Source organism: Camponotus vicinus, unplaced genomic scaffold (genome assembly GCF_025532165.1).
Source record: "Camponotus vicinus isolate PSW18456_S1 unplaced genomic scaffold, iyCamVici1.0 SCAF_4, whole genome shotgun sequence".
Lineage (NCBI taxonomy): Eukaryota > Metazoa > Arthropoda > Insecta > Hymenoptera > Formicidae > Camponotus > Camponotus vicinus.
This window is the reverse complement of record NW_028141976.1, coordinates 5,574,725-5,601,246: the sequence shown is the minus strand read 5'-3', so window position 1 is coordinate 5,601,246 and position 26,522 is coordinate 5,574,725. Positions and strand designations below refer to the sequence as shown.

Below are 26,522 nucleotides of genomic sequence, written 5' to 3'. Positions count from 1 at the left end.
TTCTTAAAAAAGAAAAAGAAAGAAAACTTTCTGATTATAGAATTTTTACACTTTCGCAATTTTTCATTCGATTTAATTGCTGATTCTTCACGGTTTCTTTTTTTTTTGTCGTCGGAATATATTTTATACTCATATATATCATATATAAGTCGGTGAAATATCGACTTTTAGGCGATACCCATTGGGAACTAGCGGTTATAAAGATCGATAGCTCATACATTTTCTAAAAGGTCAATCTTGACGAGCTTTTGACGAGCGGTTGACTAGTGAACTGCTCGCGAAACGAATAGATATTAATTTGTTGTTAATATATCATTAAAATTAGCAAGAAGATTTTACCTCAGATTATATCTAAATCAAACTATAAATATAATTATCATTCTTTTATAAGTGTAATTTGATAACGTAAATGATAAAACGGTTCGTCTTGATCATGGTGATCTTGATTAATCCCCCCCCCCTCTCTCTCTCTCTGAATTTTATTGACAGACGCATACTAATAATTTCGCGATTAATCTGATTCCAGGAATTGCTCTTTCAATCAGCTAGCTTGGAACTGTTCGTGCTCAGGTTGGCGTACCGCACGCATCCGGATGATACGAAGCTGGTGTTCTGTAACGGCGTAGTCCTGGCGTTGGAACAGTGTCAGCGTAGTTTCGGCGAATGGCTGCACAGCATTCTCGACTTCTGTAAAGCCCTTCACTTCTTGGAGATCGACATCAGCGCCTTCGCCTGCCTGTGCGCTCTCACCCTCGTCACTGGTCAGTAGTATATTCGTTTTTGATGCGCTCACACTCTTTATTATATTATTAATTAAACAATCGAGTATAGATATTGCCACATTTATAATAAAAAATATAATAATCGCTATTACTATAAATATTAATTGTACAATGATTGTTAATATTAATTGTATAGTAATTTGTATATCAATTTGCAATTTTAATGACAATCGCTTTAACGGCACTTTCAATATCCCTTCACTCTGTTCACCTCACTTGCATTCTGGATATACCGACCTGTCTATGAGATAAATAATTAATCCGTCGAATCAATTAATTATTGATGTTCCGACGAAAGGAACGACGATGCTCCGTGTTTTGCACGCGATCTATTGGCAACCAGACATGCAGGTGTGCGGTTTATAGGCGCGTTCAGTCGCAGTTTCCATGTTTAGATAGCTATGTCTCGAAAGTCGCGTGACTGATATTATTATACTTTAATTGATCAGTATTTCTTAATCTCGTAAATGTTAATGATACCACAATTAAATCTCAAATTGTACTATAAGATCAATACCAGCAAGTTTTTTATAAAACATAAAATTCTGTTTTTATCTTGTAGAGATTTTCACAATTTAATTTGCGACACATTATAATTTTCGAATAATCGATAATAATGACGTCACTCAAGTTTCGTTTGTAAAATTTCAGAGAGATACGGATTAAAGGAGCCGCAGCGCATGGAACAGTTACAGATGAAGATCGTCTCATCTTTGCGCGACCACGTGACTTACAACGCCGAGGCGCAGAGAAAATCGCAGTACCTGTCTTATTTACTAGGCAAGATACCAGAGCTGAGGAGTCTCTCGGTCCAGGGTCTCCAGCGAATCTTCTACCTGAAGCTGGAGGATCTGGTGCCGGCGCCGCCTCTGATCGAGACAATGTTTGTCGGTAGTCTGCCCTTTTAAACCGAGCCGAGCATAGTCTATGGCTCGTCAGCACATAGAACAATTACTTTCTCAGAAACCCGTGCGGTTGCGTTATCTTCGTTCTAATTGCATCCTTCTTAGTTCATATTACTACACGTAGCTTTATTCTCTTCTTGCGTGTAACTTCTCGCGCGGTCTCGCAGGACATTGCGATTCTCGACGAAGCCTTAGTTGACATCTTCTCGTGAAGAGTATTATGAAGAGTTCGTCGAGCAGGAAGAGCAAAGAGAACCATTGCTGATCGTACGAACGAGCGCGAAAATTATCCGTGCAAATTCAAGGCGACCGGTAAACTTAAGAAAAAGTTTTACGCATGTATGTGCGAGTGAATGTGTATATGCGTGAATAAGCAAGCGTGTCTATCATGTGCGAATGCGAATGTACAGAATGCATGGACGCAGATCTCTGCATGCGCGACGAGTGGCGGGCGTCGAAGACGTCGCCGTTACTATTAGTAGTAAGCTACTAATTACTAATTATTATTGCTGACGAGTGACTCGGCGCAAGCGGAAAGTGGGCGTGAGGCGAGTCGCGAGGCGGTTTCGCTATTCTCCCTCTTCTAGCCTGTAGCAGATTTCGTGCGGACTCGGATGCGAACGAAAGGGGAGAATTCCTCTCTCTGAGACAGAAAGATTTTCCGCGCGAAGAACGCGCATTTTTCTCACTTTTCTATCTAGTTTGTACGAGACTCTCCTTGCCTCGCCTCGCCTCGTCGTTCCCGCGACTAACGCGCGACCCCTCACTTCTCGAACATCTCGGTAATATCTTCGGCAATACCTTGCCCGTCGCTGGAAAACGCATCGGCGATTCGCAACATATCAGAGCAACGGCGAGGAGAGCGGATGACGCTTTCCCGTCTTGACAGTAGACGTAGGATGTGACTGTCAGTTACGCCCTCGACGGCCGGACGATGCCGAGTGCAAATGCATCGATTGATTATCCAAACGCGTATAAAAAATTGATTGATGCAATTCTACGTCGAATTAAATATATATATGTGTGTATATATATTTATTATTTCTCCTTTTCTTGTTTTATATCATAGTCATATCTGTCCTAATAATGTGCGCTTTGGATTCAAGTCAAATTAGTGGATCGAGCGCGACAAAGAATATCGAATGAGAAACTAATTGATAGAAACTGGAGTGTGAGAATTAACTGTGAAGTTCATGTGCATTCAGCGGATTGCAACGCATGTTTCTTGGATATTTATGATAATGAAAAATGAGTTTAGAAACGCGATGAGCTATTATTTTATGAGTTTAAGGGAGAACCTTTTAGATTGTGAACTATACTAGATAGATTTCAATCGTAGTATTTTTATAGATACTTTTTACACATTTTATATACATCAGTCTTTAAGGAGATTATCAAGAATTCAACAAATATATATTTCAGATATTAATTAAATCGTAAATATTTACTACACACTTTTACAAGCATTTTACACAACTAGATCCATCCTAGTAATTTCCAATTGCATAGCTTCGCTATATAAATTATTAATTAACGGAAAAAGTTTAACTTTCAATTCGCACCTTTCAATTCAATCGCATATTTTGATATTGAAATTAGAATAATTTCTACAAATGGATTTTACAGTTTTAAAAGTTTAGTTCACAGACTTGATTTAAATAATTTCGCTGGGAACTTTAATAGATTTCTTGATTCGTGGAGTTTTTTTTCTCGCAATGCACTCATTATCAAACTCGGCATCGTCAGTGCCATTGGGGCGTTGTCTAAGGCGCGTGATCGATATCGATCGATTCTTTACCACTATTCTTGCGTTTATGTGATTTTAGAGAGCTAAGGCGAACAACCACGAGCCCACCTCGTTCGTTTAAGAAAAAGATAGAGAGAAAGAAAGAAATAAACGGAGAGAAAGAGAGAGAGAATGAGAGTGAGAGTGAAAGAGAAGAAAAAGTTAATTCAACACGATGGCGAGGCGGGCTCGGCTTAAAGTTACCTATTACGTTATGACATTTACTTTTAATCAAACTAACGTAGTGTCCTATTTATATACGTATAACGCGCCGCTACTACTACTTAACTACTACACAACTACTTTACTATACCGTTATACTTATTACTACTCATTAATAGCGTTATTATTCTATGACGTTACTACCACTACTACCACTGTTACCAGCGTTACCTTTACTACCACTTTGTGTTACCATTGTCTCGCTACAATAAGCTTCACCATCGCCGTCGTCGTTGTCGTCGTTTTAAAACGTCCTTCATCGCACCAGTGCCCTTCTCGATTGACAACAGACGAAAGAGAATGCTAAGAAGGCATCCTCGCTTCCAAGATTATCGGCACGCATCTCTGTTTTTGATGTATCTTGGTATTTTACTCATATTCAAGTACACCGTAAGACAAAGTAAGATTGCAGATATGGAATAATTTTGCATTGCAGCGAAAAAAGATTTGATCATTATTTTAATGTTAAAATCTTAAAGAGAAGTACGCACAAGAATTTTCTCTCTTTTTCTTTTAAGATATATTATTTTATTTAAAAAAATTGTATTAAAAATTAGTAACTTTTTTCTCTCTCTCTCTTTTGTCTTTTGCCATCATTTTAATAATGGACATATAATTCTACTTTTATTTTAGATTAAATAAATATATTGAGTTTTCCTTTTTAGTTTTCGAGATAATATCCACGAAAATAATAATAAATTCCAGGTTGAATTCTTATATAAAGACTTACTGCAATTTTCTTAGATTCTATTAGATGGTTCTAAAAATCTGTTTTTGTTCAAGCGCAGTTACTCCTCAATGTAATCTTACGATACACATGTCGCTATCATAAAGCGATCCAAACTTCGTAAACACAGCAAATCAGGCATTGTTTTCACACCATGATCCATACAAACACATACAAGCAAACATAAACACACACATTTACACAGAAATTACATTAATTACCTGTACGTGCACAATAGATATGATAATTACGTGTGTATATGTTAATCTAAAGTCGTATGTATCCGCAAATGATTGACGTCTCGTGGAATGGGCAGAATCGATATCCAGATCAATTTTGCCTTTTTAATAATTATTTTATAATTGTGAATCTTTGAATTAATGTCTTTTATATTTGTTTAGCAATTAGTTGCGTCATATTTTTAATGCGTGATCTCTTGACTTATTTTGCGCATACAGCAAAGTACACAGAATAAGTCAAATATCTGTGTACAATCGTCGCTAGAAACGGAAATCATTTCTATTTTATCTTCATTCACAACTATTCTAATTCTTTCATAAATTTTTGCGATTTTTCAGATATTTTCTTTTTAATATTAATTAACAATTTCCTTTGCAACCGCGTGTGTGCAAAAAAAAACTCAGGCATATTTTAAGATGAATTTATCAGTTTAAGAATCAGTTGGAGAAAATAAAAATTTTTTCAAAATTATTTTTAAAAAAATTTTTATTTTCTCCAACTTACTACATATGCCAACTTTATATACAGGGTGGTTTAAAAGTCTGGAAACGGTCAATTATCTCCGAAAATAGTGGTCCTGTGGGAAAATGTTTCAGACAAAAGTTGTAGGGTTTTAAGTGACGCATTACACAGTAATATTACTATGATCTTGAAGAGTGTTGTTAAGGTCACGTGAAGTCATCTTAAATTTCTTGAATGGAACTCTCTATTTTTCATTACATATTCTTGTAACTTACCTCGACAGCTTTTCAAAACACTATAATAAAGTATTTTTTCATTGAGTACCTTTCGAATCATGAAACTTGAAATCATTTCTTAATTTTACATAATCCATAAAAAAATCTAGAAAAATATTCATTTTTCGATTATTTTACCTTAATACTTTTATGTACAAAATAATGAGAGGAATCAATTGGTGTAAAGAAAACGCATAGTTGTTTCGAAGAAAAAATATGTAATTTGCAATTAACAATTACATATTTTTTCTTAAAAATAACTATGTGTTTTCTTTACACCAATTGATTCCTCTCATTATTTTGTACATAAAAATATTAAGGTAAGATAATCGAAAAATGAATATTTTACAAGATATTTTACGGTTTATGTAAAATTAAGAAATGATTTCAAGCCTCATAACTCGGAAAGTACTTAATGAAAACTAACTTAATTATAGTGTTTTGGAAAGCTCTCGAGATAAGCTACAAGAATATGTAATAAAAATAGGGGGTTCTATTTAAGAAATTGAAGGTGATCTTGACGTGATCTTAACAACACTCTTCAAGGTCATAGTAATATTACTGTGCAATGCGTCACTTAAAACCCTACAACTTTTGTCTGAAACATTTTCCCACAGGACCACTATTTTCGGAGATAATTGACCGTTTTCATACTTTTAAACCACCCTGTATAAAACATCGTACATTCTTTAAAAATCGTGATCAATAATATTTAATTACCGAGTGCAAATCTATAAAAGAATATTGATCGTGAATAATTAACTCTCTCTCTTTCTCTAGTAATTGTTATATAAATTGTTATTTATTAATAATTATTATAAAAGAATGATTTCCAATAGCAAATAGATTCATCATAATCATTTTTAACACAACATAAAGGAAATTTCCTTTTTTGTTTTGTAATATTACTATGTAATGTTATTAAATTAAATTTTTATTTAATTTTAATATTGATTTATACATTCATTAATTTTAATATTGATTTATATATTCATATTGATCAATATATTCATTCTTGAAAAATGCATTAGAGAAGAAAAGATATTCAGAATATTTTATATAAATTACGTGCTCTAATATACTTATCACATATAGCAAGCGCAATTGTTACTATAGATAATATTAACGTGACAGCTCTTAAATGGCATGCGTGATGTCATGTGTGTATTAAATATTAGCGATATGATGACAATGAATGATATAGTCAATTCAGTTAATATTTCAATTACTCTTTCTACAAAGAAATTAATAATTTCCGTTTCTAGCGCGTAAAATTTGATTTCGTTGTAAAAATACAGATATTCAATGAACAGGGTCCATGATTTCCAAAATTGCCACAAAGAATATTTCTCCGTGTATCGAATGATTCGTTAATAGTACGTCCACGTTTGCGGATAAATACGTGTGCAAGTGTTCAAAAGACAAAATGCCCGGTAAGAATGCAAGGTAAACAGGATCTGAGGGTGCAATGGCTCGGGCAACCCTTGCGATCGAAATTAGGATAATACAAGCCAGAGCGTCGATATCATTTCCTCATTCGAGGATCGTGTAAAGGGCACAAAATTTCGAAAGCGTTAGTTTGAAGGAAACTGATTCGCCCTGCAAAACTGATAGCAATAAGGTAGGAAAATTCTTGTTTAAAATATGCCAAATGCCATTGGTGCCAATGTTCTGTGAGGATATTTTGTAATGTGAGAAATAAGATTATAATTCTATCGTGATTGAAGAACTCTATGTGTAATTCTAAATGTAAAATCTTACCTTTAGAATTTCTAAAAATGAACATTTTTCGACAAAAGCCTTTTAACATAGCTATGAGAGAGTATAACAAATATTTTTAGGCATATAGGAACAATATTATTAGTCGTTGAGCTTGAAATATTTACAAAATAATGGCTTTTTGGTAAATATAAATGTTTTCGTCCGTCCATTGCGAAAATAAGTATTTAATAATGGACTAGATATGTATAGCCAAAGAAAATATTCCAGGAGATAAAGATGACAAAAATAAATAATTTGTGGTGTTAATGATAAAAAAAATGAAGCAATACATTGGCATCGATATGCGTGGCATCGATATAACAAAAAACGAAAATTTTCACATTTATAAGAAATGCTTCGGTGCAATTGGGATCCTCGAGAACAAGCGTTTTGCCTGAGATTTGCCTTACTTTCTTCTCATATCAGTCCTCATGTATTAACAGGATCCTCGAATGTAAGGATTGACTTTCTGGTCCACGCGAATAAAGTGTCAAGTTCAGAGAGGAGTTATTGATCGCAGAAAAATCGGGATCGAGATTTCGCAAAAAGCTCGACTAAAATGAAAACCGCAAAGAGAATTTCGGTTTTCGTCAAGGAAAGGAAGATTTTATATTTTTTTTTGTTCCTATATGTATCTTTTTTTAACGAGAGTTTAAGCGAAGATGAAAGCGCGAGACCGATATCTTCTGCTCCTAATCGTGAAAAATCATCTCTGGACTTAGCACTGCGGCGAATTATTTTTTAAGAGAAATTGTCATAAGGAAAACAGGCGAGAGAGAAGGAAATGTGAAAGAAAGGAGAAGAGGAGGAGGACAAGATCGGATCGTTTGGGCGTGAACAATAAGTCGTCCTCACGACGAAACGAACGAAATCGTCCCAATGTTTGTTGTTTAAACTGATTATCTGTCATTATTGTAACAAAATAACAGTCAATTCCGCTAGGTGTAAATCTATCCCCTTCTCCCCGTTTCATCGATGTATACAATAAATGTTCGATCAACAGATTATTTTCAAATTCACTCCGAAATTTTGTTAATAAATTATTTCGATCGATGTCGCAACACTGAGTTTATCTATTGCTGATTCGTAAAACGACAGATGTTCATGTACAGGGTGGAAACAATATGGAACTTGTCGCACAGTTCTTCATCAAAATGATGGAAAGGTAATTACAGTTAGAAAGGAAACATGTCACATATACAAATGCACTACATAAATTTCTAAGATTTATGTTAGTATATTACATCTAAGATTTATATATATATACATATAGATTTCTATTTATTAAATTTCTTAAATAAATTCCAGATTAGTTTTTCATAGCGCTTTCTTCATGCACAAATTATTAGACTTCCTCTATATCATTTTGAAGAAGAACTAATTATTTTAACATGTCATTTGAATTTTTTCTCAAAATTGTGTAGAGTAATTTTTTTAATCTGTGCATTGTAGAAATTCTTCTCACTTTTATAATCACACTAAGAGAAACATGTATCCTTTATTAAGATAAAAATTAAAAAAAAACTAAAGTTAACTGTAAAAATCATAGTTAACTATATCTTTAAATCGAAATAAACATGAACATAATTAATTGTTTTATAAATATTAACTTTTTGCAAATAATAGAACAATTTTCTCACTACACATTTTTCAATATCTGTGAGTTTAATATCATCGTAAAAACTTCCAACTTGAAATCTAATAAATGTTATAGTCTTTATATTAATAAATATCTTGTTTCGATAAATTAATTAAACAAAATAAATTTATTTTAATAAAACATTAATTAAACTTTTTTTAAATTACGAAATTTTGTACTTCTTAATTTCTCACTGCTTTACTCTATTGTATGAATGTCCGCACCCATACACATACATGCTCGGCCAAAAAAACGCGTTTATAAATGTATGACAAATGTATTTTGACACGCGCTTAATATATATATATATGCACCGTGCAGAGAGAGAGAAAGAGAGAGAGAGAGAAAAATGAGCGTTGTACCGAAAATAAATCCACTAAATTAATGCACACAAACATGTACACACATAACCAAAGAGACAATGTGAATAGCAGCCAACAAACGTCCATATAAATGTTGTAAGAAGATTCAGACTAAAAAAACATTAGATCTTTTGATAGATCGATCTTTCTTCCCCCTCTCCTTTTTTATATGCTACATATTATGCAAATGATTGAATGCATTAATCATAAATTAATGAAAGGGAAAGCCGATGAAAGCGACGAATATATCGATGAAAATATCGATAGCCATGCGAATTGAGGATAAGGTGATAATTAATTGCATCGCGAGATTATGTGATCTCGCTATGCGATTATGCGATTGATACATGAGAGATAAAGATAGAGAGAAAGTATGCAACAGATGTAACTTGTGCGGCTGGCAATATAAAATATCGCGAGAGAAAAATATTTGGCGACAAGTTTTTCATCTATACGATACGTCGATCGTCGGATAGCGTAATATGTCACCTGTGTAATATCGTACTCGATGTTAACACACATATATATATATATATATATACACACACACACATATGTGCGCGCACATTCATAACACCTTCTTTCCGGCCTGATTCGTTTTTTAATTCTGTGCCGAGCCGTAACACAAATTTCCTCTCGCTTGGAATAATATATAAATATATAAAATGAAAATAATATATATAAATATATAAATATACAGAGAGATATATACAAATAAATTGAATATATATATTATATATATACATAAATAAATATATATACATATATACACATATAAATATATATATATATATATTACTTTCGATATAAATGACGAAGGGAGGCAGTTCAAAGGCAAGACGCGAGAACAAAAAAATTATAATGATTATATTTTATAAATAAAAAAATTGACATGTGATATAGATGGTAAGGCAGGCGAGAATGCGTTGCGATGCATTACGAAAGCAAATGTATTCTGTATATCGTTTCATTAAATCTACTAAAACGATCGGTCGGCTAATTTTTCGCGCCCTTTCTACAAAATCCCCTCACTCTCCTACCGTTTCTTTTGCCTGTCTATAAAAATTGGAAATGCATCCGACATCATTTTAGTTCAAGGACAACTTTTTACGTTAATCCATTCTACAAAGGACAGTTTTGCGCATCTGGTCATAGCTCTAATACCGGTTTTAGAATTTACATACGCGAAAAATCGAAATCCAGACATTGATGTTGTTTTAATTGTAATAAATAAATTGTAAATTCTTTATACAAGCGTTGTACCGATAATAAATTAATCTGGATAATTGCAAATGATAATACTGATTGTTACTAATATTAATGTATATGAAATATATAATTACATATGTTTTTTATAATATTTATGACAGATTTTTTTTGTAATAATTATATCAACGTTATCAATAATACAATTCTAAAATTCTCATAAATATATATGTTAACTTGAAATATTCTTAGATATAATATTTATGACAGATGTTTTTTATAATAATTATATCAATGTTATTAATAACAGAATTTTAAAATTCTCATAAATATATATATCAACTTGAAATATTCTTAGAAATAAGTCCATATATATATCTAGTTAATTTATACGTATATATTAAGTTATATGCATTATTGCTTATAAATTACTTTTTTTTTGAAAATTTGTTTTTTATACATGTTTAGAAAAAGATATTCAAGTAAGAATTTAACATGTTTAGAAAAAGTTATTCAAGTAAGAATTTAAAGAACTAAAAATTTATTTATTCTTAATTTCAATATTAAATTAATTTAATCATCAATATTAAATTTGAATATTAATATAATTTCGATATTAATATTGAAAAATAAACTAAGTCTAATAATAAGTAAAAGAAAAAAATTAGTATTGCGCAGTAATATATACATACATACAATATATATATTGCACAATATTTGCAATCTTGTAGCAACATACCTGTAATGTGTCTAATCTTTCTACGTTGTACTAGTTGAAATAATGTGAATATGCGTAACTCACACATACATCTTCATCTGTAAAGAAATTATAATCATCACGTAATATTTTATTATATACATGGAGATATAAATCTGAGATATATGCAACATATATATTTTTTCTATAATATTTTTTATAAGATGAACTATACAAAGTATAATAATAACCTATACAGTGAAATTAGCCCTTGTACTTGCAATAGATTGATTCGCAGCAGATAAAAGGGAATAGTCCGACATTTTAGCTTCCGGAATAGCGTCAGATATAGTATATCAGCTAATATCAGGTATATCTAGTGTAAATTTCTAGAAATTTCTCAATCATCAATGTTTAACAATAACTCACCGTAAAATGTGTATTTGTACAGCAAACATTATAACAACATCGGACGTTTGTAAATTGAGCACGTATTCGCGAAAACGACACTTGCACGGAAGATCGAAGGGACCGCGACTTACTTGGCGCATCTCAAATCAAAAGACCCACCGACATAACGGTTTAATCTTGCGTACAGACGCGCGACCAATGAGGTTGCTGGCGAGCGGTGCCAGGTGACGCGCGCATCAGCTGACGCATGCGCGCTGCCCGTCAGTAGCGCGCCTCGACAAAGTAGTTCGCGCTCGGGAAAACACGACACGATCGTGCTGGAAAAATACGACGATAGCTCCGCTCCCGGAACCGTCATCGCGTCGATTCCGCCTCGTTCTTCGCGACCAGGTCTCGTTTTCACCGGGTACTCGCTTCCTGCGTAGATCCGGGCACGTGAATGTCAAAGGGTGCGGATATCACTGCGCCGCACGTTGTGTGCAAAGGAAGCTTACGCGAGGAGCGAGAGAGAGAGTGAGAGAGGACGATCAATCGCGCCGCGGATCTCGAGGGCGAGAAGGAGAGGGAGAAGAACAGGCCGCCAGCACAGGAAGTGGGTGTGCAGGGTAGGGGGAAAGTCGAAGGCAGTTGAGTCGGTGGTGGCTACATGTGGATATCCGCCGGTTGCGCCGAGAACTTTCGTATCGCGGAACAGGCGTAAACTATATATATATATACACATCTCGCGGCGAGATCGCGGGACTCGTGAACGAATTGCGCCGAGAACGATATCGATTTGCCGTCAGCCATGCAGATGGATCCAACGACGTTGCAGCTGATCCAATTCCTCGAGAGGACCGTCTCGTCGGGTAAGCGTCTCGAGCCATTCCATCGCCGTCGTCGGCAACGTCTCGCGTAAACCGGCCCGCGCGATTTTCCCGGGAGCTTCCGGGATCCCGGGAAACGCGACGCGCCCAACGTCGATCTCGAGGAGGCGATCGCCCGAGGTCCGGAGCAACGCGTCGCGATCCCCGCTCGGAAAACTCTCGTCCGCGCAACGTGCTCGCTCGCCGTCCTCGGGATCACGGGCTTCCCCGTGATCCCCCGACCCCGCGAGCACCCGTCGTCCTTGTCCGGACGAGACGGCGAGCCGTCTCGCACGCGTTTAGGCGCGATATCGCGCCCCGTCGTGCTGTTGCTAGGCGCTTTGTTCGGCGCCGGAAAAGTATTGTCTCGTTGGACGGTTGCTCGCGGCTCGCGACACGAAGCGCCTTCCGAGCGACGTTCTCTAACCTACAATTTCTCGTTTCTTACTGCGCACGTGATTAATACGTCCTCGCCTTTGCTTTTCAGATAAGAACGAGCTCCTGGCAGCGCAGACTTTTCTGCAGCATGCGGCCGACTCCAATCTCGTGAGTAGCCGAAACGATCGATCGGAATGATCGTCAGGAAGAACTTGCCTAATATCTTGTTTGTGCCTTTCTTTCAGCATGAATTCGTGCAACGACTCAGCGCCGTGCTGGTCACAGTCGGCGCGAGCCCCGTGGCCCGCATGGCAGCGGGTCTACAGCTCAAGAACCAACTTACCTCCAAGGATCCCGAGATGAAGTTCCAGTACCAGCAGCGCTGGCTCACTATCCCTGCTGAGACCAGGGATTATATCAAGAAAAATGTAAGATATTATTCCTATATCACATGCTGTATTATTAATATTTCAATCTATCGTCTTTTTTTATCGAGCAGATGGTATTTCATCTTTGTCTGAAATTACAAAATAATATTTATAGGATTTATTTATCTCCGATCTCAGGAACCTGTGTAAGAAAATGTTTCACTCTTTTTATCTTTTTGTTATCTTCATTTTTATATATGTATGTTTATCTTTCTGCTTAAGATAATCTGAAATAGGATAGAAACTCTCTCGTGTGTGAATATCTGGAATATTTTTCTCTGTATATGTGGATATCTGGAATATTTAACTGTATTTGTTAGAGACTTATTACACTGCGTATTAAGAAATAAAATTTTATAGCGCGTCAAACTCCTAAAACATGTCTCATCCTTTATATGACAAATATGTGGGATATTTATATTTGCAGATTTTAGGAGCGTTAGGAACAGAAAACAATAGGCCAAGTTCTGCGGCGCAATGCGTCGCTTACGTTGCTGTTGCCGAATTGCCTGTGGGACAATGGAGCGAATTAATTCCATTGTTAGTCAATAATGTTGTCAACCCGTCCAGTACCGAAATGATGAAAGAGGCCACTTTAGAAACTATTGGATATATCTGTCAGGAGATTGAAAGTGAAGTGCTGGTATCGCAATCAAATGAAATTCTCACTGCTATCATTCACGGTATGAAGGGTTCTAGTACATCAAATCATGTTCGACTAGCAGCGACAAGCGCCTTGTATAATTCTCTAGAATTTACTAAAGGAAATTTTGAGAAGGAGGTTAGTATTGGGCATATATTATTATATTATATTATATTATAATTACCATATAATTTGTGATAACTATTGTTTTGATATTTTAATCATACTTACAGACAGAACGAAACTTTATAATGGAAGTTGTGTGCGAGGCCACTCAGTCCACCAATACTCAGATCAGAGTGGCTGCGTTACAATGTCTTGTGAAAATTATGTCATTGTATTATCAATACATGGAACCATATATGGCTCCTGCACTGTTTCCTGTAAGTTTCTATTCGATTAATTTATCCAGAAGACAATTACATTAGATTACATTATACAATTACATTATATTAGATGATATTGAAAGTAAAAGAAAAGAAAGATATTTTATTTAGTTAATAAAGTTGTCTTATTTTTCTTTCGAAAAATAGCTTTGAGTTTCCAAGTTATCATCTTTCTGTAACGTATATGTAAAATTATTGATAAATTTTTTTGCAGATTACTTTAGAAGCTATGAAATCCGACATTGATGAAGTGGCACTTCAGGGAATAGAATTCTGGTCGAACGTATCTGACGAAGAAGTTGACTTATCGATGGAAGAAGGAGAGGCATCGGAAGGAGGTCGCCCGCCGTTAAAAGTCTCGCGACATTATGCTAAAGGAGCTTTACAATATCTTGTACCGGTATTGATGAAAAAATTGACCAAGCAAGAGGAGTTCGATGATGAGGACGATTGGAATCCCTCAAAAGCCGCCGGAGTATGCTTGATGCTACTTTCCAGTTGCTGCGAGGAATCCATCGTTCCATTCGTTCTTCCCTTCGTCAAGGACAACATTAAGAGTCCCGACTGGAGGTACAGGGATGCAGCTCTCATGGCGTTTGGTTCGATTCTCGGTGGTTTAGAACCTGCCACATTGAAACCATTAGTGGAGCAGGCTATGCCTACTCTTATTGAGCTGATGTACGATAGCAGTGTGGTCGTTCGGGATACTGCAGCATGGACATTCGGCCGTATATGTGAGATGATTCCAGATGCCGCAATCAATGAAACCTATCTGAAACCACTATTGGAATCCTTGGTGAATGGATTGAAAGCCGAACCGCGTGTCGCTGCCAATGTATGCTGGGCATTTACAGGATTAGCAGAGGCAAGTTACGAATCTGCTGAAATGAGCGAAGATGCCACTCAGCCAGAAACATATTGCATGTCACAGTACTTCGATTTTATTATTCAACGACTCTTGGAAACAACGGATAGGCCAGATGGGGCTCAAGCAAATCTAAGATCTGCTGCTTATGAGGCTCTGATGGAGATGGTGAAGAATTCACCACGCGACTGTTATGTAACTGTACAGAAGACTACAATGGTGATACTTGAGCGATTGCAGCAAGTATTACAAATGGAGTCGCATATACAAAGCCATTCTGATCGCGCCCAATACAATGATCTGCAATCGCTGCTCTGTGCAACTTTGCAGTCCGTATTACGTAAAGTCACTCCAGAGGATGCACCACAGATATCCGATGTGATAATGACCGCTTTGCTATCCATGTTCAATTCGAATTCGTGTAAGTCAGGCGGTGTCCAAGAAGATGCGCTTATGGCGGTCTCGACTCTGGTTGAAGTATTGGGTGAAGGCTTTCTAAAGTACATGGAAGCATTTAAACCTTACCTTTGTCTTGGTTTGAAAAATTACGCCGAGTACCAGGTGTGCTGTGCTGCGGTCGGTCTTACTGGTGATATCTGTCGCGCACTGAAGAGCAAAATGTTACCTTACTGCGATGAAATCATGACGCTGTTGCTCGAAAATCTCAGCAACAACGCCGTCCATCGATCGGTTAAACCGCAGATCTTCTCGGCTTTTGGCGACATCGCCATGAGTATTGGGCCAGAGTTTAAGAAATATTTAGACGTCGTATTGCAGACACTAGTACAAGCGTCGCAGGCTAACGTGGATAGAAGCGACTATGATATGATCGATTATTTGAATGAGTTGCGCGAGGGCGTACTCGAAGCTTATACTGGCATCGTCCAGGGTCTCCGCGGTGATGCAAACAATTGTCCAGATGTTGCTATCTCTCTCATCGAGCCGCACGTGCCGTTTATTATACAATTCATCACTTCGATAGCACAGGACCGCGAGCATTCTGACGGCAATGTGTCAGCTGCAGTGGGCCTACTGGGTGATCTCGTAATGGTGTTTGGAGTCAAATTGTTGCCCATGGTGGAAACTGACCCGCTTAACGAGCTGTTGGCTAAGGGTAGGAAATCGCGAACTCACAAAACTAAACAGCTGGCGACTTGGGCTGCGAAGGAGATTCGGAAGCTCAAGAATCTCGCCAACGCTACGTCCAGTTGGTGAGTACTGTCTCTCATTACATTCTTTTAAAATCTAAACGCCGTTTAATTACTCGTCGCAATGATCTCGATGCAATTTGAAATCATTTTAACGGGCAATGCACTAACACCGTATTTTATTTTGAGTTTGTTCTCCAACTCGTATTTCAGTTTCGTTATTTCATTTAGAGCGACGAAGTTCATCTGGTTACTTTTGCTGCTCCTTTCGCGTTTTTTCGCGCTCCTTTCTTCATCTTTATCATGCACATTATCGTACATACTTCGATATTATGAAGTTTAACGAACGAGTTTTTCGCAACGGAGATAGGTGATAATTAGGATAGGACGAAAGAAAGAAGGGGGAGGAGGGCAGAAGAGAGATAGAGTGAGAGAGAGAAAGAGAGAGAGAGAAAGTGCGCGCACATGAGTATATGATTCAAGAATTGTTTGATATTGACAGAAATGCTACTTTCCGTTGTAGCGTTATTTTCTGTTTCTCGGATATTCTGGTACGCGATTTGAAACCCCCTCCCCAAAAGAAAGGGCACCCATGAGCGACGGTGACTGATATTTGGCTCGCTTTTGTTGTTTACAGATCGCCCCACGGTTGTACTGTCGTGCAATTTGATTTGACTAGAAAGCTATCAAACACAATACAAAGACAACAAGATTGGATGGTGCGGATGCGAGTTGATGGATGTGCGTGAGTCCAAAGCGATGATGACGAAATGGAATGATGAGTCTGCACTTGTCCCTATCTGGCGACGGTATTTTATCGATATAATCGGTTGAATGCAGCCCATATGATATGAGAGAAAGGGATTTTAGTGAGAAAGCGAGAGTGAGAATGAGAGAAAAAGAGAGAGAGAGAGAAAGAGAGCACGCGAGACAAAGAGAGAATAAAAAAATAAGTACCTGTCTGCCGGATGCCGACAATGAATGATGAAGAATGCAATGTTGCGGATGAATGAATCAAAACCAAGCGAGAAGTTTGCTGAAATGATTGCAAGTATGCCTGGTACGAATAAATCTGCGGCTTCTATTCGCGTGATTGAGATATTAAACCTCGAGGAGAGAAAGAGGATGACTTCGATGGACGATCACGTGAAAGAAATGAGCAGAAGAAGATGCGAGAGAGTGAGATGCCAAAAGCGCGACAGGAACACCAAGAGAGGTTGGACGGAGAGTATATATATATAGATATATATGTATATGAATGATGGGGAGAGAAAATGAGAGCGAAAGACTCAGGGAGAATTTCTGAAATAAAGTGATAGCATGATAAATACGAGAAAAAATGTATGAAAAATGTAGTAAAATGTATGTATGCATGTTGCGTATATGTGATATGAGAGAGTGGACGTGTGTATGTGTGCGTGTGTATGAGAGTGTATGAGAGTGTTTTATTTACGGCGATTTTCGCCGTTGACTCATTGTAAAGCTCTTGCCGAGCTTCTCAATGATGTGCATCAAATTTTGAATCGCAGTTTACAACTATAAAGCTTAGATTTTACGTATATATAAAAGAGTATCACTTTCCTATGCAGCAGAATGAATGGACAGCAAGGAAGAGAAAGAGAGACTGAATGCGAAAGGTCAGGAAGATTGTAAAACATAAAACTAGATGACCCCTGGTCCGATCGTGCTACGCGAGAATCCGTAATCTGTTGTGTAATAGTATGAGATGATGCGTATGTTACTTTTTCCCCGTATGTGAATGTCTGTTGCTGTTGATTGAAACATTAAAGTTAATATTTTGCTGGCATAAGTGATTTAGTTGTACCGAAGTCCTCGTCCGGCCTGAACGTCCGTAGGAGCAAGTGATATTGAGCGCTCAACAATCCCCAATCTTATCCTATGTCCGCTTTCCTCTTTATCAGTCTTTATAACCGGTCGATATACATGCAACCACTTTAGTAAATCAATGAAATATTTTGCGCGATCACGGTACTCAGGAGTGACGCCGCAGACGAGGAGCTTTGCACTGCCATTTGGAACAACCGCTGCACGGCTTGTCCACATTTTTTAAACACTCGTTCCTTCCTTCCCTGTTCGCGAGACGTCTGGGTCACTCTCGAGGTCTGGGTGAGATCGTCTTCCTGGCTACGCGTTGCCTGTCATTTATCCTTTTTCCCACACGATGAGAGAGTCTCGCGGATCACCGGGACTTTGAGAAATTACCGTGATCGCGTTTAAACAAGCCGAATACTGTTAAACGGGTAATCGATATAGTTTAGTGTCGTAGCTTGGAAAGAAGCGTAGCTTAGAGTAGAAGATCTTTTTCTCCGAACGGAATCACGTTTCGCGTTTGCGGTGAAATCTTCGATTTGAAATCGCGAGGAACCCTTCCACGTTCGACCGGGATGTCTCGAGTACCATGTGGTGTATTTCTACCTCTGCTTATACCGTATCTTTGATGACGAGTAGCCAATGCCGCGAATCATCACCGCGAGTCGTTTTGCGAGAATCATCTAGAGCAGCCTCTTCGCGGATCTGTTTCGAGATACGCGGTCCGCGATTTTTAGCAACATTTTGCGACATAATAACGTGATACGGAATTACGTCACGTCGTCGTCGAGAAACGTGTCTGTGGTAGTGCCATGCATTCCAAATACTTTTGTCAGCGGACATGCCGGACTTTCTTTCGTAATTTGACTATTTTGTAGCGATTTCGTTCGACAAATATATATATATATATTTCTTGTCGCAAATTTTCGGGATGCGTGAAGGAGATAGTGACATAGTATAACGTAGAAGTCTAAGTTTTTTCAATTTAATTAATGCGAGCGTATATGTTTTTGACAAACGTCAGCGCGAAAACGCACACTTCTCAGATACATTTCGCTGGCATTCGCCCGATAATCAAGGCAACGAATGTAGAACGATCACATTGATTGATCTGCATCTTTGTGTCTCCGAAAACTAAAATTCGTGCATCGCACATCAACGATGCATGTTTACAGCACGCACGTGCTTAAACAATTTTTATATTGATGGATTATTTTGCATACAATACGCTTGACGTAATGACGTTTATTATTACAATATCCCGCATAAGTATTGCCACGATATTTCACAATCCGGATTTTTACGAGAAAAATGAATATATATTTTAGATACTCCTCCCCCCCTCTTACTCGTAAATCGCAGAAAAATAATCTGTTCCTATTATTTGTTTATAAGAAATTTATACGCATTAATTCGATTTTTTTTATTTATGTATCTGTTAGGTTCAATAATAATGCTAATAATAATAGTGATAATAACATACTATCTCTTCAACAGATTATGACATATGAATATTGCCAAATTGTAAATAAGCGTAAACAAGCTTTCTAATCATCGATTTGAAATTTATCGAGATAATGTCAAAGTTTAATAACGTGGAAGATATACATATATATTGAAATCGCTTTTCTCTAAGAGAAGGGTAAACTATTTTTCTAAGATGAGATTTTCATAAATTACGGAAAATAAAACTTGTTGCGAAAACAAGAAGACCTTTCCAAACTTGTGGCAATATTTATCCGAGCAATTCTATATCTATTCTAAGCCGATTATATTATTTGTCATATAGCCAGTGATTTTTAAGAGTATGTTGAACATATCTGTAGCGGTTTTTTTTTCTGAATTAATAAATTTCGCCAAATAATACCAAATTTTTACAACACATTTTAAATCTATTAAATAACATATTATTCTCGTATACAAATTTAATCGTCCAAATATTTCGTATATAATCAATATTAATTAATTTTGCTGTAACTTTTTTTTATATTTGTCAAGGAAATCGATTATTTTCGAAATGTGATGCCGAAATTTCGCCGATATTATTTCGTGATGACTTATCATTTTAACATGATTATCATCGATGGCGAATTTTTTTATTACGGTGAACTTTCGATAAGAGAGCGCGAGTATCCTTTTCTTTTATACATTCCACTTAGCGAAAATTAGGTGAAGAGAAAGAGAGAGAGAAAGAGAGAATGAAAGTGAGAGAGACGGAGAGGACAGCGGTGCGTGTGTTTCCGCATCTTGCAAAAAATTCGATCGCTCTTTTTCTAATTTGTGATCGAAAATTTGCAATTTCTGTGTGTGCCGGTCGCCGGAATTCGCAGCTCGTCCTGAATTTACTGAGATAATTTTTTCTTCAAATCAATCTGGTATTGTAATCTGAATTGTAAGCTTACAACGATCTGAAAATCAGTTGTGATTTTAATATTGATTGACTCTGAATTGATATATATTTATCTAGAGTTTTATTAGCATTAACAAAGGAATTTTAAATCTGAGCAAAAGTTGTATGGTTTCAAAAAATGTAATAATTTACTGTATATATTGCTATTGTTTATTTTTTGTTAATAGTATTACATTTATCCATACACTTGCAACCAAAAAAATTAGCCTTGATTTCTTTTTAAAAATTTGGAAAACTGGAACTGAAATTATACAATTTGGTTTGTCAAATAATAAGAAAAAATTTCATAAAACAAAAATAATCTATTTTTTATTAAATTATCTAGATATTTGATAATAAAATTGTTGATTCTTTTTCTTGAGATTTATCGAATGCTAAAAACTATATTTATAATTATGATCTTAATTGTTATTTCCAAATGTATATTAAATATTGTATTAATCTATAATAATAATACTCTGAATCATGTTTAAAAAAAATTATCTCTATGCTGGCGCGAAATTGCCGCGAATTGCGTCGCCGAATTTGTCGAAAAAAAATAAAATAGGGGGAAAAAGATAGAGAGAGAGAAGAAATTAAATGCGAGAGTGAAGTGTGAACTTTCATTGGTGAATGGGTAAATCGAAAATTTTTTGATGCTAGAAACAAGAGAAAACGAAAGGGAGATCGCGAAAGATTAAGTGACGAGATACAAAAGTGACAAGAGATACAAAAAAGAAAAAATAATAGATGTATATGCGACTGTGATTTTTTGAGAGAGACTCTCGTGTGCGAGGGATCGACGTTCTACCCTGAAGAGAGCACGATCCTCGCGATCTTTTGCGATTCTTTTGTCGATCGCAGGGATTTCTGACGGACGATCCTGATTTAGCATATCCTACGATCAAAATCCTTCCTTTTTCCCTCTATCTCGACAACCTGATCGAGCCTGAAACGCACACATCGGGATCGTCGGCAAAGAAAAGCCCGCTTGCGAGTACCGTGCTCCATAAGGCTGGCTTCGCAACTTGTATGGAGATCTTCATCGGACGATTAATTCTTGTTCTGTAGATTAAAAGTTCCTCGATCGATCCTGTAATCAAGAATTTTAAAACTTCTTTTAACAGAGCTTCGGGAGATCCGCGATAAAAGAGATAAGTCTATATATTCCAAACAATTGCATGCCAAAGATTTTTTTCAAAGATAGAAGAATAACAGAAGGGAGGTATTAATTAACTGTAAAAATTATCAGGCTCCGACGCTCTGTAGATTTTCACTGTAAGTCATCGGGAAAAATTTTCCTCGCGCAAAAAATCTACAAAATACATTCTTTGCAATATAATTTCCCGCCGTTAAAAATTCTCATAATGATCTCGAGGAAACGACATGAAACGTCCTTCCTTGCGGCGAAAGGTGTTTGATGCGCGGCGATGGGGATTTCTTGTTAGTTCGCGAAGCCAGCCTAAAACCCATAATAGCACGACAAAGCAACTTATTGACTCTTGTCGACTAATTAGTTGTTTAACCTTTTCATCGTCGAGACTCCTAGAGTGCGTGCGATGCTTACTAGAGCGAACGTACGTGATGAGCGTATTTTACGTAGTATATTTAAAAAAGTCGTGTGCATTACGCTGTATCAGTGATGATGTGCGCTGTGAAGTAAGTGAGAAGCGAAATTTATCAAGGATGCATCGATGATTGAAGGAGCGGATCGGGGAGAGATGTTAGTGATGCTGATGATATTGGTGTTGATGTTGCTGTTGAGGATGATGGTATAATGATGAGAATGTTGATGATGATAATGTGGTTGGCTCGTGATTCGTCGTGAATCGCGGCGTCATGTTCGAGAAAGGAGAATGGATCGTCGATGTTGAAGAAACGGAGGCAAGAAGCAAACGTGTAAAAGTAAATATAAATTTTGTATCGCGGGGCGGGCCGGATCGCGCCGCTTGTCAGCCTACAAGATCAATGAAAAATTTTCTGAAAATGTCATTTTTATATTATTAAAACTAACTCTGCACGAATAATACATATTATTCGTGTAAATGTACTTTTGTGGCGCTAAAAGTTATATAATCGGATGTTGAAAATAATGCAAAAAAGAGAAAGATTAATAGTATTTTTTGTGTTGTTTTCTTTTCATGACGATACTTGACGTAATTATTAATGCGAGATATAGAGTATATTTTTATGAAATTTTTAGACATATTAAATACTTTTTACATCACTAAATAATAGTCAAATAATACAAATAAGTAGTAGTTGTGATTGTCTTTTGAATTTTTCACGTGATCCTGCGGGCTCGCAAGCGTCCTCGCGACTTGCTGCCCGCCTGCGGTGTCCTTGTATGTACGAGACAATATTTTCGATAATATTTTTTAACGATCGAGTCGCGAAACACGAGCCCAACGTAAATCTGTTGTTCGATGCGCTTGATATCGCACGGCGGTGGCGACGAAATATATGTATAAGTGCAAAGTTTCCTTTCTTTTTCTTTCCTTTATTCTTAATTCATGATGATCAAAAGAGAGACTTCTACCTCGAACCGCACTATAAATCGCAGAAATTGCAATCGAAGCGATAGGTCTTTTCTTCGCACATCACACGCTTTCTGAAGAGAATTATCGATATTGGGATCCGTCAATTAAAAATCGCGTGTTCCATAGTAATTAATTGTTACATATTGTATCGAACGAAAATTCCAATAGCACGATAGCTCCAAAGAAAACATTTGTTCTGTTGCTGAAATTCGGTGTAGATCTCTCTCGCTTTCGTGAAATTGCCACGATACGAAAATCCTCCGCGTTAAAATGTTCACGTCAAGATACCTTGCGATCTATAATGTTTCTCCGAAGCGAGATACCGAAAGAGAGCGACGCCACCGTCGTGACGAAGTGGGCGAAATAATTAAAATAAAAAAAAATAAAAAAGAAAAGCACAAAAAAACAGCTGCGTGCGTGGATGACGTTTGATGCGCTGCGCATGAGAGGATGCCGAGTGCTGCTGCCGATCGAGAGGCGATCGGACCAAGATAATTATAATTGACGCATGGTGAAAAGAAAAAATGTGTCTCTAGGCGACCTATATATGCGTGGGTGAAGCGAAAAAAAAGAGAAATAAAGAGGACGATGCTGAATGTGGACGTCCGCCTGTCGTCGTTGCTCCACCCTCTCCTTCAAGCAATTTCCTGGCACTCGATCCACCGATCTCTGTAGGATAAGGCCCTTTTTGTGGCGTGATAAGAGCATTGATAAATCTTTATTGGTGCTTCGCGACGAGCAGAAATCACGGCCTACTCTCGCGACGTGAGAGATAATCGAATCGCCGATTTTCGAGTGACGTAACCTTCGCAGATCGGATGTAATCATCAATATTTGCTCAATTCAATGTCCTTTTTGCGCCTACGATCGGAATCGAGCTAAGGGAAACGCACTAAATTTGTCCGCGTTTTGCGAATCGCGCTATCAATTTTAATGTATGATCAAATTAAAAAGAAAAAAAAACAAATTACGCTATTTTGAGAAATGTGATGTCACAGAAGAGATATTTAAGGGAATTTTTATAAAGGGAACATAAATATGTCAAATGTAATATAATGCATTTTTTACGATCGAAAAAAAGAGACCGGCTGCCATATCAGATAAAATAAAATTATTCGTTAAGAATCGCAAAACATTTTTGGCGATAATATAGTGTGGCAATCAAATGTAAAAGATTCTAATACAGTTAGATATTTAGATGTGTGATTCAAATTTGGATAAAATGGGTACGAAGTATATATCTTCTAACGAAAATCCATCAAGAATCTCGAACTGTACGGAACATTTGCTCGGTTATTCTATTTAATCCCACTAATCAGAAGTTTCGAAAGAGCCAAGTGAAGGCAATACGCAAAATTTATGGTGTTTTAAGGATAAATATATATTTATGTATGTCTTATATAAAATTTCGAAATTGATAATGTATCAGAATTATTGCATACTTTATCTATTTGTTTGAATTTGTGCAAATAATTATTTTCTGTTTATTTAAAAAATAGGTCTTTCATCTGAATAAATGTCAAAATCTATATCTTACATATGTGTGGGTGTATGTGATTATCGATATCTTAGCATTTATTTGTATGTTGTATTAAAAAATTAGGAAAGTGGATGACCTAAATTACAATCCAATTTCTTTAAAAATATAATATTTCTTCTTTTGCTTGCTTCTTTAATTGTAAGTTCCGTTTTCGAGACAATCGCAAGGAACTGATTAGACTTCAGGAGAGGGTGCGGCATATTCACGCGATGCGTGTATCGCATTGCGTTATCATTTTATTCCTATTCAAATCGGTTTGAATCAGTCATGTGGTGCTTGCGAAGACTGTGTTTCCTGTGGAGATTTATAATTGACAACGATAATGTGACTTCGGCTACATCGCTTATGTGAGTGCCAGAGCGATCGTGGAATGACTGAAGGACGAGTCTTCGGGAAGTATGTCTAGCGTATAATCGGTCACATTAATGATCGCTCGATAGACCTCTCAAGGCCCCTACGACACACGGAGAAAAAAACGCAGCGCAATCGGTCGAAAGTTTTCGCAAAATCGCGAAGACATTTTCCTGGGCGCTCGCTCGACGCACAATACGTTGTGCACGTTATATTGTACAGAATCAATTCGATTGCATATCAATTAAGACATTAATGTGGCTGACTGTACCGGTGAATGCGAGAGACAAGATTATACGAATCGCCAAGCGACAGTGCCATATAATATCGAGTCATTTTGACCGCTATTTCTTCATCGTTTGATTTGTCTTTCTTCGGAGACGCGAGTTTTAAAATGCGACAAAAGCGCTCGCGATCTCGTACAGGAATGCGTATGAGAGATAAAATAAGATCCAAAAATCGGTGGAAAATGCGAAAATTGCTTCCTGTTTTTATCTCATGATTTTCTTTTTTCTCACAGAATACGATGGCCCGAAAATAAATTCCATTTGAAATCTGTATGCACGCAGTGATGCCATTATTACCAGTCGCCGTTCAAATATATCAAACATAATTGTTACGCCACTTTTTCGAAAATTTGTTTTGTATATTTATCACATTTTGTTTAAAAAACATTCTTGAAACATTAAGATTTGAAGCATTCAAAAATTTTATTTCTTAATTTTATTTTTGAGTATATGTCCTTAGTATATTATTTACATTAAATTTTTATTCTCGCGTATAATTCGATATTATTAAAACAAATATATATCTAAAAATTATTATTTTCTAATGAAATTAAAAATTTATATCGTGATAAAACGAAAATCGCATCTATCCGGAGGGAATGAGAATGAAGATGATATCGGATCGTCGTCGGATCGTGTGTGCGTAACACGGTGTGTGTCTCAGCATTCTTAATCTTTCTTAAGCACCCTTAACCCAATTGAATTAGAAGGGCACACCCCGCGACACACGCGTCACAGACTAACTATCCGTCTATCGTATTTCCAATACATTCTTTCATCCGGTGCAAGAGTGCGCGTACAGCTGATTGTAATTTCAAATCGTTTAAAAGTGTCATTATTTACAGTTATAAATATATTTTTTTACATATATTTAAATAAAAGAAATGTACGTGATTTAATTTAATTATATATTATATGTATGCAATGATATATTGATATTTAATTGTGTTTGTTTTTGCATTGATCTTTCGTGATTATTGAAAATTTTTAATCATGTAAAGATCTTTGTTTTTTTCTTTTTTAAATTCTAAAAGAAAATTTTATTTATATTCCATATATTTTTGTATTTTTTGAACAATAGATTATATAGGTAGATTACAAATTTACATTCTTTATTTTTTTTTAAATAATCCCGATGCAAAAATACTGCAAAAATACGCAAACATCAGAGTCAGCAGTTGAAAGGATACTTGAACTTATTAACGTGTTTTGGACGCGTGTCCTGTTAATAGAAGACGCAGCACGGCGAATCGTCGCCGAAATCGTTGAAGGTGCATGGTGCATTTTTTTACAAATCTACGAGAGACATCACTCTCTCGAATTTTTATTACGGAGGAAGACGGACAAGACGATGCAACGCGCGTCACATCGATCACATCCATCCACGGATGGAGGCTAATGCACGACACGTGACGCC

General features: G+C 36.6%; 2 protein-coding genes and 1 long non-coding RNA gene across 6 annotated transcripts in view; 2 read left to right on the top strand and 1 right to left on the bottom strand.

Annotated features, from left to right (window-relative positions):
* Hr38 (Hormone receptor-like in 38) overlaps window positions 1–5,543 on the top strand; it is a 60,683-nt gene extending 55,140 nt beyond the window's left edge. For both annotated transcript variants that reach the window (XM_083097960.1, XM_083097959.1), the window contains exons 7-8: window positions 527–761; window positions 1,434–5,543. In XM_083097960.1, the coding sequence (XP_082954086.1) occupies window positions 527–761; window positions 1,434–1,690 (492 nt within the window). In that variant the 3' untranslated portion in view covers window positions 1,691–5,543. The remainder of the gene's footprint in view (window positions 1–526; window positions 762–1,433) is intronic.
* Window positions 346–12,495, bottom strand: LOC145970911 (uncharacterized). The gene is made up of 4 exons (XR_014438668.1): window positions 11,494–12,495; window positions 11,316–11,424; window positions 11,107–11,183; window positions 346–4,040 (listed from the first exon to the last, which is right to left on the bottom strand). It is a non-coding gene; the product is annotated as an uncharacterized LOC145970911 (long non-coding RNA).
* Fs(2)ket (Importin subunit beta Fs(2)Ket) lies at window positions 11,811–26,477 on the top strand. 3 transcript variants are annotated; one of them, XM_083097958.1, is made up of 7 exons: window positions 11,812–12,323; window positions 12,808–12,866; window positions 12,944–13,126; window positions 13,554–13,907; window positions 14,003–14,152; window positions 14,370–16,231; window positions 26,338–26,477. In XM_083097958.1, coding segments are annotated over exons 1-7 (2,670 nt in total). In that variant the 5' UTR covers window positions 11,812–12,262; the 3' UTR covers window positions 26,339–26,477. The 3 variants fall into 3 exon arrangements, with proteins under 3 accessions (XP_082954082.1, XP_082954084.1, XP_082954083.1); XM_083097957.1 differs by lacking the exon at window positions 26,338–26,477 and adding an exon at window positions 16,806–25,376; XM_083097956.1 differs by lacking the exon at window positions 26,338–26,477 and having other exon boundaries at window positions 11,811–12,323; window positions 14,370–16,235.
* The last annotated feature ends 45 nt before the right edge of the window (window positions 26,478–26,522 follow it).